The sequence below is a fragment of the Nothobranchius furzeri genome, chromosome 14 (genome assembly GCF_043380555.1).
Source record: "Nothobranchius furzeri strain GRZ-AD chromosome 14, NfurGRZ-RIMD1, whole genome shotgun sequence".
NCBI lineage: Eukaryota > Metazoa > Chordata > Actinopteri > Cyprinodontiformes > Nothobranchiidae > Nothobranchius > Nothobranchius furzeri.
Window position 1 is genome coordinate 18,300,792 of NC_091754.1, and position 21,059 is coordinate 18,321,850.

The 21,059-nt window shown below is 43.4% G+C and overlaps 1 protein-coding gene across 8 annotated transcripts in view; it reads left to right on the plus strand.

The window, feature by feature from the left end:
* fmnl2a (formin-like 2a) overlaps positions 1-21,059 on the plus strand; it is a 65,312-nt gene that overhangs the window by 42,575 nt on the left and 1,678 nt on the right. The window contains exons 6-28 of one of the 8 annotated variants that reach the window (XM_070543952.1): positions 1,045-1,200; positions 3,965-4,009; positions 6,054-6,162; positions 6,357-6,433; positions 7,038-7,131; positions 8,089-8,163; positions 8,668-8,778; positions 9,133-9,282; positions 9,367-9,468; positions 12,566-12,878; positions 12,959-13,162; positions 13,377-13,397; positions 15,031-15,155; positions 15,236-15,438; positions 15,510-15,744; positions 15,814-15,882; positions 17,384-17,464; positions 17,543-17,672; positions 17,754-17,917; positions 17,993-18,094; positions 19,121-19,213; positions 19,295-19,418; positions 20,777-20,897. In XM_070543952.1, the coding sequence (XP_070400053.1) occupies positions 1,045-1,200; positions 3,965-4,009; positions 6,054-6,162; positions 6,357-6,433; positions 7,038-7,131; positions 8,089-8,163; positions 8,668-8,778; positions 9,133-9,282; positions 9,367-9,468; positions 12,566-12,878; positions 12,959-13,162; positions 13,377-13,397; positions 15,031-15,155; positions 15,236-15,438; positions 15,510-15,744; positions 15,814-15,882; positions 17,384-17,464; positions 17,543-17,672; positions 17,754-17,917; positions 17,993-18,094; positions 19,121-19,213; positions 19,295-19,418; positions 20,777-20,868 (2,875 nt within the window). In that variant the 3' untranslated portion in view covers positions 20,869-20,897. The remainder of the gene's footprint in view (positions 1-1,044; positions 1,201-3,964; positions 4,010-6,053; positions 6,163-6,356; positions 6,434-7,037; positions 7,132-8,088; positions 8,164-8,667; positions 8,779-9,132; positions 9,283-9,366; positions 9,469-12,565; positions 12,879-12,958; positions 13,163-13,376; positions 13,398-15,030; positions 15,156-15,235; positions 15,439-15,509; positions 15,745-15,813; positions 15,883-17,383; positions 17,465-17,542; positions 17,673-17,753; positions 17,918-17,992; positions 18,095-19,120; positions 19,214-19,294; positions 19,419-20,776; positions 20,898-21,059) is intronic. The other 7 variants (XM_070543954.1, XM_015966633.3, XM_070543951.1 and 4 more) reach the window with 7 other exon arrangements.

Sequence of the window (21,059 nt, forward strand, 5' to 3'; positions counted from 1 at the left end):
GCACATAAGGTCAAGGAAAAGACTTGCCTGTAAGCTAACACGGCTAAACGGCTGCCAAGCATAACAAAACGTTAGCTTCTGAATGGTTGTAGCCACTTTGGCTTACCCATTAGACAATTTGTTACTGTAATAAAAACACCTTGTTTTTTGGATATTTTGTTCTTTTTTAGACCTAGAGTTGACCATTTTCAAGAGGACAGAGTTAAACTCGTACTAACTTGCTCACGTTAATGATTTTAACCCACGCTAACTGCTCTAAAATGTGGATTTATTATCAATTATCTCTGCTTTAAAGGGTCCAAATAAAATTAGTTGTAAATAAATAAAAATCAAAAGTGTTAAGCCTAAATCCTAACTCCAGCTGAGAGTTGTCATTTTTATTCCACTTTAAAATTGAAATCCTGTTGCATTCGGTGCATCTATAAGATTAGAGGTCAAAACTCCCATTAAAGAGCAAGTCAACCCCTACCAGAGTCTAACTCCACTCCCATTTCATGTTTGAAAAATGCAACAAATGCTGTTGCCTGGCAGACCGAGAGGGCGGAGCCGCTAACAAATACACACACACACAGGCTCACGACATCATTGTGACATCATAATGTACCAGTTTACATCATAGCATACCTCTTAGCCAATAGCGGTGGCAGATTTAAATTAAAATACAGTGCAGAGTTTTTACCTGACAACGGTACAACACTGCCAGTTTTAGGCAGAATATTTAAATTTTAACTAAGATGCACTGAAGTGCCAAATTATTGACTACACGTGTCTGCAGCACGATTAGACACTCGTTTATTTAGTTTATCAGCAACAAAAAGTTTATTTGGGGGTGACTTGCTCTTTAAAGTCACCTCATCAGTAAAATAAAGAATGTTTTTATGGGTTTCTTTCCTGATTGTTTTTTTAATGACAAACATCAAATCTGTCACATGAGCCCATATATGATGGAGATTATTAATTTAAGGCATGATTTTGTGATAAATTGTTGGTTTCTACCAAAACAGAAGATAGTGTGTTGAATGTGACGTTTCCATGGTGATGCAGTTACGATGGCGACTGTGTGGAGAACAGCATGGACGCTGCGATGGATAAATCCAAACCCTGGAGTCGCTCCATAGAAGACCTGAACAAAAGAAGCACCTTGCCGTCTACCATCACCGGGAACAGCATCACCCGAGCTGGACGACATTCCACGATACGGTACGACAGATCTCGCTAAATGGCTCATTTGCAGCTTTTAACCCCATTTTCTGTCAGCGCTGGGTGATTATTTAGAGAAGTCACACTTTTCATATGACGCCTCAGCTGCCCCTTTGTGCAGTCACAAGGTCTGTAAGGCTGTAAATGGCTTAAGACAGGAGCGGGGTGGAAAAAGCTTTGTGTCCGGATGTTTGTTTAAGTCAGACTCATGAGTATGACACGCGACGGACAACTTTTCCATGTCACACAGACTTTATATATATATATATATATATATATATATATATATATATATATATATATATATATATATATATATATATATACACGTCTCTTTTGTTTTTAATTCAGTGCTTCATCTCACTGCAGTTTATTCTCAAGTCTGAGCTGATAAATGCTCTGAAGCACAAATCCCAATTATTCGTGCATTATTTCTCTAATCCTTCCCTTACTGTAGCGGTGCAGCACTTCTGTCGCCTCTAATCTTTTATTTTGAAGGGATTCGCACACAAAGAGCATTATTAAGTCAAAGGACCATGTGCCGTCTTGAGACCCTGGCACGCTAATCAAACGAGCCTTTTTATATAAATGGCAACAGTCCATGTGTTGGCTTTTACACTGTCGACTGTAGCTGTTTTAAGAACTTTTAGCTCTTTGTTGCTGCTGTGTTGTTTTGTAAAAGTTAAAGTGTCATTAGTCAACACACACTTGTGATATTCATCTCCGCACTTGACCCATCCCTGTGGGGTTTGGTGAGCTGCAGCTGTGGCTGCGCTCGGGAACTATTTGGTGGTTTAACACCTCCAATCCAACCCCTTAAAGCTGAGTGTGAAGCAGGGAGGCGCTGGATGTAAAGGATGCAAAGCCCTTTGGTCGGTCTTGTGCATTATAAAGAAGGATGGATTAGAGCGTTTGAAAAACAAAAGTTTTAAATGTTTGTGTGTGTGTTTTGCACATAAGCATGGTGTCCTGTGTGTGTTAATGCATGACCACAAATTCAGTTTTATTCATGCAAATTCATACAAATGTTAGAAGGATGCCGTTGACAATGAGCATTGACATTTCTGCACCTCTTTAATGTCATTTCCAGCTTTTCTGCTTCCGTTGGGGAGAGTTTCACCTATAAATCGATTAGTTTTGGCTGTTATTCTTGTGTAATGTTCAGTGACCGTCTCTTCTGTTTTGTCCCCCGTCTTCACCCATAGTCTTCGGCTCTTTTGTCTGCCACTCTTCAACAGCAGGCAGGTCGCAGCTCCGCTTGGCTGCTTCTACCACAGTTTCTAGCATCTCTCCTAAGACACACGCATAATGCAACAGGCCAGCCCTCACACATGCATTCTCATACACAGTCCCTCCACCACCACCCACTGCCTCATTGTACTTTATGTCTCCCTGCTAGAGCTGCCCAGTCTATTTGTCCTGCTGTCTGTGTCAGCGATGTGAATTATTCGCTCTGCCAGCCTGCCCCTGGGACTGAATTCTCCTTCCCTTGGAGCAAACGGCTTTTTCTGCACTCATTGTTCCCGCCTGTTTCTGTGTGGCTCCCTAAATGCCTTTCTGTGCAGAAGCTAGCATAGATTCTCCAACGGATCCATTAAAAATCAAACGCCAACATGAATCTAAAATAGTACTTCCAGGATGGGGAGGGATGCACCGAAATTAAGCGTTTGAGCCGATATCGACATCCGATATTAATATCGCTGTCATGGCCGATAACCAATATTTGCCGCTACCGATTCACACTTCTGAAACCAGAAAATTTTATATAGACTGAAAATAATGCAAGCAGATTTTGTGAATGTTTTACCTTATTTCTATAAAGTGGAATTTGCAATATGTTACACCCACACACACGCATGCACGCACGCACGCACACACACACGCACACATGTATGCTTCTGAGATTATTACCATCTCTGTCACAGAACTAAACCATTACACATCATCACCCCTTAAGGTTGGTTTATGCTTGACGCGTCCGCGAGGTCCGCATGGCTCCGCGCGGAAAAGTTGCGTCATTTTAACAACCACGCCCCTCCACCTCGCCTCCGCACGGCCCAGAATTTCTGCAACGCGCACCTCGGAAAATTTCTAACCACACGGACAGACGGACGCGGAAAAACACGGCGGACCGGCAAGAACTAGTATGGCAGAGGTTCGTAAATACAGACATTTGTATGATTCAGCTCTCAGAGATCACCGTGATCAACATGTTGTTAATAATTCTTGGAGAGAAATAACTCGCACTGTCGGAAAAGACGAGGACGCTGTTAAAAATGCTGAAATGCCATGTTGTAAACAGTAATTTCTACTTCTACTACGGTGTAGTGTTGGATGCATGCCGTAGAGCTCCATGCTGCCCCGTTCAGTTTGGGAGAATATTGGCTCACCGCAGAGACGAGCCGCACAAACCATAAACGCTGCGAGTTGTGAAGCGCGTTCCAGCCGCGAGCCGCATCACCGCGCGGAAAGTGAATGCGTCAAGCATAAACCAAGCTTTACCCTCTGATACACAAACGGAAACAAGACGGAAAAATTATCAGTTGTTGATACCGGCCCAGTTTTACTTATCGGACCTTATTGATACCGACATATTGTGCATCCCTACTCCAGGATTTGTAATCGTTAATTTCCATTATACAGAATTTGTTTCCCTTTGTGCTTTTTTATGTGGCTTTTAACCACAGAAAACACAAAAACAGACAATTTCTTGGAGCCAAGCTAAGTTTCACCTCTGTGTCCTCTTCAAACTGCCATCTCAAAGGACACTGAGCACGCCGAGCTGTCCCAACTGTTCCCAAATGAGACGGTATGTCCAAGAGTTAGACAGTAGATGTGTTAGTCCTGCACCTTATAGCCTGTAGTTTTAGCTCCAGTGTTTGTGTGTATTATAGACTCCATTTGTAAAAGACACAGTTGTCATCACGTCTTCTATCAGAATGTTAAAACACTGATTCAGGCCAAGGTTATGCAATCATATCAGCTGTTTAATATAAAATGAACTTTGTGCTCCTTCTACTTATTTCTGCTGCAGCCTAATTTGAATGTTGATTCATTCGGAGGAGAAAAACCCTGGAAAGAAGTCGCCTGAGATTATTTTCACATCCCTGGGAGGCGGCTTGCTTCATTTCTGTCTGAAACCGTTTTCGACGGCTCGTTTTACTCACAGCCATACGGGATTGTTTTATGCACCAACAATTAAATGTCTTAATTTTAATGCTGACGTGAATTTAAATGTGACTTTGTAATTCTTAAGACACACACACGCCCCCCAGACGCACACTTGTGACTCACTAAGATGTCACGCCCATTAGCGAGGAAGCTGGCAGGAACCGGCATGTCTATCTGTAGCCTGGAGCCTCGGTTCTTTTCCACACGACTCAGACTCATAAATGAACCTCGTGACGACGATGTAAAAATAAACAGTTTAGTGCTGGATCAGTGTTTCGTCTTCCGCCTTTTTTTTTTAAACTGCAGAACCAACACTGCATGTAGATGTCTATTGTTCACTCTCTTTGTGAGGGCTGCTGCTGAACTAAAGCAATTAACAAAGCCAATTTACATGGCTGTAGATAAGGTAGAGTTTGTTTGGGGTACTAATGTTGGTCAAATCTGAATCCAAAGCCAAAATGTCCTGCTGTTTCCAGTATCGGAACTTTTGGGCAAAAGGAAGACTTTCCTGGGATATTTCAGCAACTAAACAAGTACCTGCCTTAGGATTTGAACTGGGAAAAGGTCTGGTTCAGCTGCCCGGTGGTACTTGTGCTGATTGGTTGTAAGTCCGTTGGAAAAGGTGTCGACAGAAGTCACCAAACAACCACAGTTTGTAAAATCGGTTAAATTGTTTTTGCATCCTTTTGTGCTGCCATGTAGGTCTTTACAGCCTCTATAAACACTCCAGACTTTAAAAAATCCATCCATTTGTTTTCTGTCAGTGTTTGGTTTTAGGAATTTTTTGGCCTAAAACAAGCAATTAAAAAAAATCCCCATTTGTGACATCACAAATAGGAAAAGTACAATAGAACCACCCTTCACACGCTGGAGGAGCAGTGGCCCTGCTCTGAGCTGCTCTCAGATATCAGAGCTTCTCAGCTTATAGCAGCCAGAGCGGGGGGGGTGGGGGGCGTGGCCAACTCCAGCTTTTTTTCTTGACAGAGCCGTGACAGGTCTCATTCTGGAAGGTACTGAAATTTTCAAAAACTGCTGACCTTGCTTAATGTGGGAGGGATGTAGTCCAAATATCATCATAAACATGTTCATAGTACTATTATAACCAGAAGAAAAAGTTGTATTATGTCCCTTTTTAAGAAAAGCTATGACCAGAAGTCTTCTTTCATTTAGGTCTGCATTATGGTAAGCCTTAAAGTCTTAGTGAAACACCACTTTCTAATGCGTCTGGTTAAGGGGCGACGTTAAAATCGCAGTTTCTAAACTCGCAACGCAACAAATTCTGTGGAAATCCCTTAAATTCACACTGCTTTGTGATCTCTGTAAAAAACCACATTTATTCTGCTCATCGGTCACCGCTTTAGCATGTCACACAGCTGCTCTCTTGCATTTCCGCTGAGCGGCGGACAATAATGCGTACTTTCTCAGAATTAATGTCTGTTAAACTCCGGCAGTAGTCGTGGACGCCCTTTGGTGCTTATCAGTGATGTCACTCACGGTCGCAATATGCTAACGTCTTAGCAGAGTCCTTTAGGGATAGATTTTGAAAGGACCAAACCGTCTGATTTTCCCCTTTGCCTTTTACCTGAAAAGTCCCAGAACGTGTTTACTGGAAATGCACACTCCTGCTTACTTAATGCTTCATTCCCGAAAGCATAACCTAAATTTATTTTTTATCTTAATAGAAGCAACACACTGCCAAGCCGGAGAACGCTAAAGAACTCCAGACTGATCTGCAAGAAGGATGACGTTCACGTCTGCATCATGTGCCTACGTGCCATCATGAACTACCAGGTGAGCGCTCTGTACTCTGCAGGGGGCATCAACTCGACAGTGACCTTTTTGCGACAAAGCACAACCATCTATCTGAAGCCAAATTCAATTTTCTCCACTGCTGGCTCACCGTGGTTTATTTATTATGTGGGAGAATTCAGAACGACCTCTTCTTTTCTGCTAATTACCATATTTGTCTCCCATTACTCCCCCAGTATGGCTTCAACATGGTCATGTCACACCCTCACGCTGTGAATGAAATTGCACTAAGTCTCAACAATAAAAACCCGAGGTAAGCTCAAGCCTCTGATCACTTTTGTGTTAAAAGTAAAAAAAAATACAGTCTGAGTGCGTCTGAAGTCTGATGCTGAGACTAGGTCGCTCAGACGGGACGGCTAAAAGCACCGCCGGCTCACTCTGTCACAACAAGACCGGCTGCTACCAGAACCACTCTGGTGTGTGTGTGTGTGTGTGTTTCACACACACATGCCCAAAGGTTAAAGGGTGTCCTGAAAAGTGGATGTGGAACCACTTTACATGACCTGTCACATTTCATTTCATCTGGGCTGAAAAATGTTGAGTCGATGAAGTGGAACATACACACACACACACACACACACACACACACACACACACACACACACACACACGTATTATTAATACAGGGTTCCATTTTGCACATAAGTTCATCTTTTATTTGAATTTTTTAAAGCATACTTATAAATCTGTAATAGATGGTGTAATTACCGTTCTGCATCGATTTTTCAGTGGTGACGTGACATTAAATCACTTTTCCGTCTCCTTGCTGAGCTCTGTGTTTAAGTATAGGTTTTCAGCAGCGCTGCTACTTGTCGTTTCCTAACCATTCCTGCTCTTACTTTCTCTGCGGTTTGCAGAACTAAAGCTCTGGTTTTGGAGCTGCTGGCGGCAGTTTGTCTCGTCAGAGGAGGCCACGAAATAATTCTCTCCGCGTTCGACAACTTTAAGGAGGTACGACCTGCAGGGAAAGGTGAAAGAGGGGGTCTTTGGGGACCATTGTCTTTTTTTTTTCTTTTACATTCCAGACCGTGCGGCTTCAGACGATGACTCAGCCCCTTAGGAATGCTTCCTGAGCAGATTCCTCGCTGCTTCAAAGGGAATCGCATGCAGGAATTAGCTCTTTTGCCAGCAGATTAGAGACACCATTTCAGCACTGTAACACAGAGTGACCTGTGCTGTCATCAGAGACAACAGTTGCATGTATGCTAAGGAGATTTGTCAGGGCATCAAAGCTGAAAAAAAGCAGAGGCAGATGTAACAGATAGCCTTTCTTGACCTTCTCCTGCGTGGATGAGGTGTAGTATGAGCTAACAGCGCGGCCTCATTTTGTAGCTCAAAAACAGCAGTTTATGTAATATTTACACCCTTGAATGAAATATTGAGTGTTGCTCTCAACTACACTGGCATTAGTGGGAGAATGAGGCTTAGCATGAGCAGAGCTAATCTAATGAGATGGAGGCAGAGAACTGATGCTGATACCATAAACTGCAGGAAGCATGTGAGGAGTTATATTTACGAGTAATCTTTACTTGAAGAAGGAGCTGCAGGCAGATGTTTGAGGTTTTGGGATGAACGTGCCTCCTAATACCTCTAAATTCTTTATTATACTCTGACCTCTCAGTGACTTGTCTGCAGTACATCTTTAACCCCCACGCTAGTATTCAGTTTCACCATAAATGAACCTAAAGGCAGGAGCAGTTTGGTTTTATCAGCAGTGGCTGAATAATTAAAAAAGGTAAACAGCATTCACAGTGATTTCTATCAGCAAACACTGTGATAATACATCATACAGGGTTCAGTGAAGCACACGAGCCAGTAGAAAAAAAAATCACTTTGCATTTTGTAATTTTTATGTAAATGACAGACTCGTACATCTTTTCTGCTCTGAGTAAGTGGTTTGTTTTGCAGGTTTGCATGGAGTCCCAGCGCTTTGAGAAGCTGATGGAGTACTTCAAAAATGAGGACAACAACATTGACTTCATGGTGTGTTCATCCAAACTCCCAATGACTAATGAAACCCTCCCCCAAGTCCCCTCAGCAGACTGGAAATGACTTGTGAAGCTTTTTGAGACCAAACAGGTTCCCTGTTAATAATTCACAGTTTCCAGAGTTTTGAGAATTGAGATTGATGGGTGGGACCGGTGCAGAGGGAGCAAACACGACACAGACGAGGTGCAAATTCAAGTGTTTTTGACCAGGACTGCAGGCGTCATGTTGTTTTAACCCAAAAATACTTCAGACATGAATGCATTCAATCGTACTTCATAAGGATCCAGTCTAAATTAGAAAGCAATAACTCCTATGTAGATGAAATGGTGATCACAAAACAAAAACATTTTTCTAGGAAATTAAAATTAAAATGAAAAAAAAAAACAAGATTTAACAAAAGATTTAAGCAAAAGTGATTAAATCTTCAGCTGCACACAGAAGATTTTCTGTGCATGTTGTTTCTTCTCTTCTGACTTCATCCGGTTCCTTTTTCTCCAGGTTGCATGCATGCAGTTCATCAATATAGTTGTTCACTCGGTGGAGGACATGAACTTCAGAGTTCACCTCCAGTATGACTTCACCAAGCTGCATTTGGACGACTATCTAGATGTGAGTTGAAATTAGAGGATTCCAACTAATGAAATCAGCATTTTGACTCCTAACAGTCACAAAGTAATGCAATTGACACGTGTGTGTGTGTGTGTGTGTGTGTGTGCGTGCGTGCGTGCGTGCGTGTGTGTGTGTTTGTCACATTCCACTTTGCAAGTGACTTTGTTTTATCATACCGGTTGACTGATGTGCACTTCTGCAGTACAAATAATCAGTCACTGTCATTATGGCACCCTCCTCCTCAGATTGTTTCCATAGAAAGGCGGTCGATTATGATTTTCTGTGACTTCAAATAGCGTAGATCCCCATTTCCTGCAGAGGTGCGATTGCTCACCTTTTAAGTGTGTTTTCCAGAAACTCAAACACACTGAGAGCGATAAGCTCCAGGTCCAGATCCAGGCCTACTTGGATAATGTGTTTGACGTGGGAGCCCTGCTGGAGGATGCAGAGACCAAAAATGCTGCTCTGGAGCGGGTGGAGGAGCTGGAGGAGAACTTGTCCCACGTGAGAGGCCTTAAATGGACCCCATGTTAAATCAAATGTTGAAAAAAGTTCCATCATGTGACCTTTTCCTTTTGGATGTTGTAGATGACGGAGAAGCTGCAGGATACGGAGAACGAAGCCATGGCTAAAATCGTGGAGCTGGAGAAGCATCTGATGCAAAGGAACAAGGACCTTGAATCCATCAAGGTCAGAGCTGCTCTCTGCAGACTGATTTTAATGATTGGTTGTGGTTTCTTATGCCGTGTCTGTGAAGGTTCTCAGTCATCCAGGTCATTGTAGTCTAAGGAGCTTTGAAAGAAAAGCGTCTGGACTTCTTTGAGTTACTTGAAGACGTTTCACCTCTCATCCGAGAGGCTTCTTCAGTTCTAAGGTCAAATGGTGGAGAGTCCCAGATTCAAACCCAGTGGGAGTTTCCCCCCGAAGAGGGAACAAAAGACCCCCTGATGATCTTCTACATAAACACATGAGCCAAGGTGTGAGGGTGGGTGTGGGTCCTATTCAGCCAGAGTTTCGGCTGAATAGGACCATATTGCCGTACATTTTGGGAGGAACACCCTTCAACTGGTGCGGGAATATGAAAGGGAATCTAGAAAACTAGTGGATTACAGGAACCACCTCCGTTTCAACCTGAGATGCAGACAAAGCAGAGTTGTTCCTAAGCCTGTGCCTAGGATCCACTGTCAGAGGACACAGAGCGGACTTAATTCTACGAAGAGCACAAAATCAGCTTCTAAGTGAAAGGATAAGACAGGTCCATTTCACTATAGATGCCCTCCAAAGCAAGATTAGCCAGACTCTGCAGGAACTGGAAACCCTTCTACCCTCTCCAATCTTAGAAGAGGTTTACAAGTTTGTGGAGAAGGCTCAGCGGGCCCAACACTCCAAAGGAAAAGAAAGACAATGCAGGAAATTCCACACCCTGCTTTCAAAAACACTCACTCCTCAGTCTGAATCTACACAACTCAGAGAAGAACATACACTGGAGGACAGTCGAAGAAAATGGGTGAAGAACTTTTCAGACCGGAACCTCACTGAACCTGAAATGAACGTATTAGCCAAAGGACTCAATGTTGCCATTGCTCCGCAACAGTTGCCCATAATGGACCTCATCACAGCCACTGAAACTGCCATACGGATCAACAAATTGTCTCAGACAGAAGCAGAACAGATCAGGATGAAAGTCTCAGCCACCCTCTCCAGTGCCAAAGTCCCTCCGCCTAACCTCACGTTACAAGAAAAGAAGGCAGTCGCATCACTGAGCAAAGACCACACCATCACTATATTGCCAGCTGATAAGGGAAGGTGCACCGTGGTCCTAAACACAACGGATTACCACGCAAAGATCACTACTCTCCTCAGTGACAACAACACCTACAAAGCCTTAAAGCGAGACCCCACAAGCAGCTACAAAAAGAAAGTTATAGCTTGCCTTCAAGGCCTTGAAAGGGACCAAACCATCAACCGCCTGACATATCACTGCCTTTATCCAGGAGATGCCATACCCTGCATCTACGGACTTCCCAAGATCCACAAGGAAGGTATCCCTCTCAGACCCATTGTCAGTAGCATAAATTCAGTCACCTACAACATCACGAAACACCTTGCTACCATCCTTGCACCTCTGGTGGGGAACACCCCACACCACATCAAGAACTCCACCGACTTCACTGACAAGGTACAGAAACTTACCCTGGATCCAGATAAACCATGGTGTCCTTTGACGTAGTCTCCCTCTTCACTTGCATACCCACTACGGAGGCAGTGGAGACTGTCAGAAAACAACTACAAGAAGACAGCACCTTGGAGGACAGAACCAACTTCACACCCGATCAGATTTGCACACTGTTAGACCTCTGCCTCACCACTACATATTTCAAATACAACGAAGGTTTCTACAGACAAAAACATGGCTTCGCCATAGGCTCCCCCGTGGCACCTATTGTAGCCAACCTTTACATGGAGGAAGTGGAAAGAAAGGCCCTTGGCTCTTTTAAAGGAAGAGCACCGAGCCACTGGTACAGATATGTGGATGACACCTGGGTCAAAATCAAAACACAAGAAGTGGAATCCTTCACTACGCACATCAACGCCATTGACAAAAACATCAAGTTCACCAGGGAAAACATAAAGGACAACTGCTTGCCTTTCCTGGACCGCGCTGTGCACTTTGAAGAAAATGGCAACCTCAACATTGAAGTGTACCGGAAGCCCACGCACACGGACCAGTACCTCCTCTTCGACTCACATCACCCTCTGGAACACAAACTTGGAGTAATCAAGACCCTACACCACCGGGCAGAACATGTTCCCTCTAAGCCGGAAGGGAAAAAGAAGGAACACACACATATAAAGGAATCACTTAAAACATGTGGCTATCCTAATTGGGCGTTTATAAAGTCAGCAAAGATGCAAAGAAAAGAAGACCAGACACCAGCGAGGGAGGATAAGAAAGACAGACGCAACAACCTGGTCATCCCCTATGTAGCTGGTGTATCAGAGAAACTCAGGAGGGTTTTCTCCAAACACAACATACCAGTGTACTTCAGGCCCAGCAACACACACAGACAGAAACTGGTTCGCCCGAAAGACAAGACTCCTAAAGACAAACTGAACAATGTGGTGTATGCTGTACAGTGCAGCGAGGAATGCCCAGACCTCTACATCGGAGAAACCAAACAGCCACTTCACAAGCGCATGGCACAACATAGAAGAGCCACCTCCACGGGACAGGACTCAGCAGTTCATTTGCATCTAAAGGACAAAGATCACTCTTTCAAGGATGCCAACGTTCACATTTTGGACAGAGAGGACAGATGGTTTGAAAGAGGAGTGAAGGAAGCCATTTATGTCCACTGTGAGCAACCATCTTTGAACAGAGGCGGTGGTTTACGACACCAACTGTCTGCCATCTATAATCCAGTTTTGAGATCCCTTCCCAGATGCCTCAACGCCCACGCATATCCTGGGCCATCTGACCTCAGGAATTCACATGATAGGGTGGGGCCAGGCTTCACAATGAGCTCACCCGAAACTCTGGCTGAATAGGACCCACCCTCACACCTTGGCTCATGTGTTTATGTAGAAGATCATCAGGGGGTCTTTTGTTCCCTCTTTGGGGGGAAACTCCCACTGGGTTTGAATCTGGGACTCTCCACCATTTGACCTTAGAACTGAAGAAGCCTCTCGGATGAGAGGTGAAACGTCTTCAAGGAACTCAAAGAAGTCCAGACGCTTTTCTTTCAAAGCTCCTTAGACTTTCTTATGCCGTCTCAATCCTACACAGGAAGCCTACAAAGAGACCACCATGACGGTACACTCGCTGCGGCAGCTGCTGAAGGAGAAAGATGAGGCCATCCAGCGTCAGAGCAAACTGGAGAAGAAGATCCATGAGCTGGAGAAGCAGGGTACCATCAAGATCCACAAGAAGGGAGACGGCGACATCTCCATCCTGCCGTCGTCTCCGTCCGGTGTGGAGGGTTTGCCGGGGATCGTGCTGGGGGGAAGCGGCGCGACTGTCGGACAGAACCACATAGGAGGGATGGATGTCTTACCACCACCACCTCCTCCACCCCCCCCTCTACCAGGATATGGAACACGTAGGTTTATTTTTTAATTTTCTACATCAAGCGTATTTTTGATTTAAATTTTCCTCCTCCTTTCCTTTCTCATTCTTCAGTGCCAAACGGTCCATCGTTGGACATTCCAGCAGCTGCTCCTCCACCTCCACCTCCTCCTCCCCCTCCACCCCCGCCACCTCCCCCTCCACCTCTAGGTCTGGCCTCATCGATATCGGGCCCTCTCCCTCCTCCGCCTCCTCCCATGGCACCGCCGCTGCCCGGATGTGGGACGCCCACGGTGATCATGAACTCGGGCTTAGCAGGTGAGGCTTCCTACCGACGACGCGTTTTACGATAATGTGGTGAAAATCGTCTTTAATCAGAAACAACCCGTCTCGACCTGGTGACGCGTTTCTGTTCAGTAACCAGGTACACAAGTACCAGTTGTTCATGAAAGGATGCCTGTGAGTCATCCTTACATATTCTGGCTTATTTGTAATAACTTTGTCCTAATTGTGTTCTTTCTCTGCCAACCAGAGGGACCCATCAAACTTTTCTGTAGGTTCTTGCTGTTATGTTTGATGTTGCCCCCCCCCCCCTCTCCCAGTTTACAATAGGTTTTAAATGTGGTCGTTTTAAAGATGATTATATATTTTTGGGTAATTTTTGCTTCATAATATCTTACAAACCATTGGAGATATTTTAATAAAACTCAGAAATTATTCACGTTTACGTAGCAGTACACACAAAATATGAGCTGGCCGTAGAAGGTCTTGTGAGATGGTGTGATATTTTCAAAAAATGGACCAAAATGGCCACAGCTATCATTTTTCACTGTACAATTACCTTGATCAGCAGTATATTTGAATAAAATCGTATAAATACATATTAGTTTTTTTACAATAAGGTTTAAATAACGACACATTCATTGGATTTTTCTGTCTTTGATCACCTGTCGGGCGTCATCTTGTTTTATTCCCTAAAAGTGTGTACCGTGGTAAACCAACACTGTGATATTTCCAGTCTGTTATCTACCAGACAATCTCAGATTACTGCAGTCTTACACTTCCCATGACTGTGCCAGCTTTTGAAGGCACAGTCTAAAAATCCTCAGAAACCAGAGCTGCTGTGAACTCAGTACATGGTAATTATGAGAAATAAAACACCACATTTAAAACGTTTGCATGGTTTTCCTTCGCACCTTGCTGTAGTGTTGTGGATTTTGTGTTCACAAGTGTCGGTTGCATGCTGAGACACGGTGACCTGCTGTGGCACGCAGGTGATTAAAGTGATAGAAATTGTGCAGAGCTGGAATGCTGTTTACCTTTCCCATGACAGCCTTATCTCTGTGGCCCTCCTCACACCTTGTCTGTGGGCCAAAGCAGGGTGCCACCTTAACTTCCAGCTTCAATGAAGCAGATCTGCTGGCCACAAATAGCTTTAATCTGCCCAATAAATAGTTTGGCCTCAGGCCTGGCAGGTAATCCTCAACGGATGCACCGGTGACTGAACGGGTATGTCCTTTGGCCTCGTTTTCCTGGCAGGAAGCTGAGGGTATGACTCATCCTTTTAGTTTTGCTTGAGACAGTTAAGTGTGGTCAGTGGAAAGCATTTTGGAAATGTAAAGTCTTCAAAATGAAATTGAAAAGAATTTTTTTGAGAAGTGATGCCCCGCTGGGTGACCCGGATTGAGCGTTTTTTTTTTCTCCAGGTCTAAAAATGCACCAAAGCTGTCGTTCACCTAAGCAATAAAACGACTTGAATTTTAAATAAAATGGAAAATTAAACAAAAAAGATCAAAGAGCCATAATATAAACATGTCTAGTTAAAAAAGAGCCCATTTGAATCCTTTTGAGGTACGTACGTCTGTTCTGCTCACAATCCTCGGGTATTTTCATTTTAGATTTCTATTTCGGGGGGGGAACAAAAGTATGGTTTTATTTTAATGTTTAGTTCAACTATAAATAAAAAAAGTGCTTTAAGTTGTAGTTTTCAGTTAAAATACGCCGACCTTTTTCAAAAATCAGAATCGGCTCAGAACTCTGCAGTTGGTCCATCCTGTTTTTAGATTTTAGATGTTTCTAGTTCCAGTGGTCCACCTCCCCGTCCCACTGCATGTGCCCGGATATCTGATTTTAAGAACTCCAACGTTACTTTAGTATTATGTACTCATGTTTTATGTTTGGTGCAGCTGTGAAGATCAAGAAGCCAATCAAGACTAAGTTCCGTATGCCCGTCTTCAACTGGGTAGCCCTGAAACCAAACCAGATCAACGGGACTGTCTTCAATGAGATCGACGATGAGAGAATCCTCGAGGTACAACTCTCCTCCCAGTTGGTAGTAGCAACATTAATCCTACTGTTTCGGCATTAAAAAAGCACCTTTGTTGTGTTTAGGATCTAAACGTTGATGAATTTGAAGAGATGTTTAAGACTAAAGCTCAGGGTCCATCGATTGAGCTCACTATGAGCAAGCAGAAGGTCATCCAGAAGGGACCCAACAAGGTGACTCTGCTGGACTCCAACAGGGCCAAGAACCTGGCCATCACACTGAGGAAAGTAGGGAAGACCTCTGAAGAGATCTGCAAGGCCATTCAGATGTAAGTATTTCAAAAAACAAAACTAAACACTGACTTAATGTGTACTTTACCTCCGACCTCTGCCCTCCCAGGTTCGACCTCCGGACTCTGCCGGTGGACTTCGTGGAGTGCCTGATGCGCTTCCAGCCCACGGAGAATGAGATCAAAGTCCTGCGACAGTTCGAGAAGGAGCGGAAGCCTCTGGAAAGCCTGACGGACGAGGACCGCTTCATGATGCAGTTCAGCAAGATCGAGCGGCTCATGCAGAAAATGACCATCATGGCCTTTGTCGGAAACTTCAGCGAAAGCGTGCAGATGCTGATGCCGGTAATTAAAGAGGCTTGTTTATATTTATGACCCAGGAGAAAAGGTATTCTGATGTTTAATTCTTTGCAGCAACTGCATGCCGTCATCGCTGCGTCCATCTCCATCAAAGCGTCCCAGAAGCTAAAGAAGATTTTAGAGGTAACTAAACAACACTGCATCGTGTTAAACACTTTTCTGATGGTGATGTAACATATAAAGAGCACACTGATTATCTAAATGTAGCCAACGGTACAGATTTTGACCGTACTTGTCTACCGTGATTGCACACGTTGAGTTTTATCAAGCTGCGTCAACAAAGAAAGCAGAAAATCAGTTTACGTGCAGTTATTCACCACTGAAGCAACACTTCACTTCTATGAGCAAATGAAAACATGACAAATGAAAGAAGTATTTCTATTTTTACTTATTTGCACTTCAGTTGAAAATAGAGATGTAAGAAAATATTGACACACCTGACATCACATTATTTTGTGTTATACTGGATCAATTTTTAAAAGCAGGCCATTGATTTGGGGGGGGGGGTCAGGCTTGGTCGCCAGGGCTGGGTGATCTTGGCTCCTGCATCCCAATGGCCAGGCTGGTAGCTGTAACGATCACATGTGGCTTGTATTTTATTCAAAATATCTTCATCTTCATGTTATAATAACATGAAGATGAAGGATGCAAAAGGTAAGTAGGTGCCTTGGTCCAAGAAAGCGGTTAAATGGAACAGATTTACATCTCGTGATACGTGATATTTTAGGTAATGTTATATTTTATACGTATAAGTTTCAATATGAATATATAACGAGCCTTTTACTTTTTTGGTTAAATTAAATTTGTAAGCGAGTAACTACCTGCTAGCCAGTTGACTTACATTTAAACTTGAAATTTGCCCCCGAAGTAGTTGCCGGCTCCTGAGCTGCCATCCTTTTGAAAATACTGCGATGTTTTCTGTGAAATTTTTGACCAAGGCCAGGCTACAAGACACCTCCCATGTATCCTTGCTCAGCTAGCTAAACGGCTAATAAACAGAGAACAGACGCATCTCCTAGGCTACCGGGGCGGGACCAAGACATCAAGGTTCCTTGGCATTGAGAAACACTCAGGATTATTGAAAGGCCACCCAGCCCCTATCGCTCCCTGTGGTCGGAATACCGCATTTGCAACTTCACAATTGCCGGACCGGTCTGTTGGAAAAATCGAGCTGGCATACCTGATGCTGCAGTCTGGTTCCAGCATGTTTCCTGAATGTTTTAGATCGCGATTTGTTTAATTTAGTGATGAATCACTCATGTAGACACTAATGAAGACTGGGGAGACATTTCAGCTGTTAGATTAAGGTGTTAAGAAGACAAACCAACAGCAAGAAGATAGGTTTTTGCTATTGGTTCTACTAATGGACACTAGGGGGTGCTAAAGCAAGCCAAAACTGCCTAATTCTCCTTAAAATGTTCTTTAAAAGGAGTCCGATACATTTTAGAAGTCTTGGATCTGCTTTAATGTCTCTGCTTTGTGAGAATGCTCAGTGATGGTTATTTTGACATATATAGACTGAAGAAAACAATATATCGCAATATATATTGTGCTCAGATTATATCGTAATATAGATTTGAGATCATATCGCCCATCCCTAAGACTTTTCTTTTTGTTATTCTAGATTATCCTGGCGCTTGGAAACTACATGAACAGCAGTAAAAGAGGCGCCGTGTACGGATTCAAGCTGCAGAGTTTAGATCTGGTGAGTTGCTTTTTTTTTTTGCCTTTAAAACTGAACCACACAGCACCGCTGAATGTTTTTCTCCTTTTTTCTCCACAGCTGCTTGACACCAAGTCAACGGACCGCAAGTTAACTCTGCTGCACTACATCGCCAACGTAGTGAAGGAGAAATACCCACAAGTGTCTATCTTCCACAACGAATTGCACTATGTTGAAAAAGCAGCTGCAGGTGGGGAAATGGACGTCGGAAGCCTGTTTGAATAATCGTTCCACCTCTTGCAACGTGAGTCACGTCTCTCCGTGTCCACAGTGTCGCTTGAGAACGTCCTGCTGGATGTGAAGGAGCTGCAGAGAGGCATGGAGCTGACCAAAAGAGAGTACAGCATGCACGGCCACAACACCATGCTCAAAGACTTCATCGCACACAACGAGAACAAGCTGAAGAAGCTGCAGGATGATGCCAAGATCGCGCAGGTAAAACTGGAGGAAAACAAGTCACACCTGAAGGCTTTCTTAGATAAATATGATGTTTTTTTTTACTTTTAAAAGGACGCTTTTGACGAGGCGGTGAAATTCTTTGGGGAGAACTCTAAAACCACGCCGCCGTCTGTTTTCTTCCCTGTATTTGTGCGCTTTGTTAAGGCCTACAGGGTGAGTTGATTTAAACACACACACACACACACACACACACACACACACACACACACACACACACACACACACACACACACACACACACACACACACACACACACACACACACACACACACACACACACACACACACACACTTGGGCAGCTTTAGATGGATTTTACGTAGGTTATGATTATCAGAAAGTCGGAAATTAAGTGTAATACCAGAGCTTTGTAAGGTCCTTAAAGCAACACTAAAGATTTTCCTCTTGGTAGAATTTCCCCTACTGGTTGAAAAGCTGAATTACAACTAGTGTAAACAACCCTGCTGCAGCCTGCTGTAGCTAGCGCCAACAATGAGCTAATGCTAACGTGAGCCAACTAATGCTAAAATAAGCCTGAGATCCACACTGTTGGAAAAAATATTATAAATGTCCAGCAGCAACAAAGCCAGGTCATCATCAGTCCATGATTTCATGAGTGTAGGCCACACTGATGTTCACTCTGGTTTTAGCTTGTTGCTTCACCTCCAAAGACATTACTTTAACTTCCAGACTGCCTAGATGCTAACAAAAAAGCAAAAATCTTCTTTTTCTTCTTCTTGTGCTTTTTTTTAATTGTCGGTCAACTGAAATGTTAGCCTTTAACTTAGCTATCAGCATAATAAACAGCTGACTGCTGTAAAGTGGGTAGAGCACACCAACTAGTGAACCTACTCGCCTCCACCAAACAGTTCAGTGCTTTTTCCGGTCAGCAGAAGGCTGCAGAGTGCTGTGAAGTTGGTGACGCTTCTGCCTCAAGAACCACTGAAACCTACCTTGGAAATCAGTAGCTTAAAGTGTTAAAAACTCCTTAGTGTTGTTATAATTTTAGTATTTTTTTTTTAAATCTCTTCATTTTAATTGTTTACTTAGTGCTGTAAATGTACTTCTTGATGTCTCCAAATGACCTCAGTGATGATTTAACTGTAAAAAAGTCAAAATACTGCTGTCATATCTGAGTTTGTGCAGCAGAGTGTTTTCTATCAACGTTGTGATTTTTCAGCAAGCGGAGGAAGACAACGAGCAAAGGAAACGGCAGGAGCAGCTTATGATGGAGAAACTTCTGGAACAAGAGGCCATGGAGGAGGACCAGAAGGTACGTTTCCAAACGTTTCTCTTGTAATCGACGGCTCCAAAGTTGTCAGTTTACTGATGGATAATCCAGCGTCTCCCTCAGTCTCCTTCTCATAAAAACAAGCGGCAGCAGCAGGAGCTCATCCAAGAGCTCAGGAGGAAACAGGTGAAGGACAGCCGCCATGTCTACGAGGGCAAAGACGGCGCCATCGAGGACATCATCACGGGTAACTTTGCCTTGACCCCCGAAGGCCACACACCACACACACACGCTCTGCATGAAGGTTCCTTTCTGCTGTAAATTCAGCTTTTAATGAACTATAATTAATAACTAACACATTGACTTTTGGCTCCTTTAAATTTCAGCTCTGAAAAACCCAAAAATTCACCAAAGTGGTGCAAACAGGCGCTGACGGCTAATTCAGCTCTGCTTGACTCAAACATGCCTGATGATCGTTGCTTGTCTGCCTCTTCTCTGCTTTTTAATGCCATCAGTATGTAGACGGGCCCAGGATATGACTACATTCTAGAATTAAACATATACACAAGATTCCATTAAAATACTTTGAAAAATATACAAAAAGGTTCTTAAAATGTGTAAAACAAACCATTTTATTAGTCTTTCATTTAATTTGTTATTGTTTCCAGAGGTTAAGCTGAGTGATCCTTGTTTAATAATAAAGTTATGTTTTCCCCAATGCAAAGAAAATGTAGATCTTGGTAAGAATCTTGACTTCCTTGAGCTTTTTTTTTTAAATGATAGGAAAATCTGATTTGTTTTAATTCAAATTTTAAGAAGACATATTATGCAAAACCCACCTTTTGCATCCTTTTGTGCTGCCATGTGGGTCTCTACTGCCTCTATAAACACTCAAAATGTGGAAAAATATCTGCTAATCTATTTTCTGTCAGGGGTTGGTTGTCTAAAACGGGCTTTTTCAAACAGTCCCCGATTGTGATGTCACAAACGGAGATTTTAGAAAAGAACCACCTCACGTGGAAGAGAGCTTTTGCTGGAGGAGGAGCTCTACTCGGAGCCCCTTCTGGATGTCGGAGCTTCTCAGATGGGGTGGGTGGGCGTGGCCAGCTCAAGCTTGTTTTCTTACAGCGACAGAGCCCTGAACGGCTCATTCTGGGATGTACCTAAAATGTCAAGAATAACAGCTGAAATCTCTTTATGTGAGAGCGATTTAGTGCAAAGAACTTTATGAGCATGTTTGGTATTGACCATAGAACTATTATAACCTAAATAATCATGATTAGTTTTTTTTAGGCTGAAAAATGAGGCATTTGGCATGTCGGCATCCAAAAACAATTATGGGACTTAAACACTTTATGCATGAATTCCAAGTCTTCAAACAGGTTCCAGTTTTCCAGCTTGACAAATATCTATTTTTTGTTAAGTACATTTTGGGAAGTGGAGTTGCAGAATTAGCCTCCCGGCATTTTCCTCTGGATGCTGATTTTGGGGGATTTGCTTAGTGCTAACCATTTCTTAACCCTGTAGAAGACTTTGCTTGTCTTACGTTGTTTGTCTTGTTTTTTTTCCTTGTCCTGGCTGTTTTTCCTGTCGTTCTCGATGCAGTGCTGAAGACCGTGCCCTTTACTGCCCGCACAGCCAAGCGCGGCTCTCGATTCTTCTGCGAGCCCGCTCTCAATGAGGAGTACCATTACTAAAGCTTATAGATCTGTCTCTCTTCTCAAAGGTTGCTGGAGCAAAAATGTTTGCTTTCATTATGTCCTCTTCTACCCCCCCCCCCCCCCCAATCCTCCACTGCATGCTTCCACACACTTATCCTATTTAACAATCACTGTGCAGTTGAGGCACACACATTCCTATACATGTGCATTTGTGTGTTATCACTTTT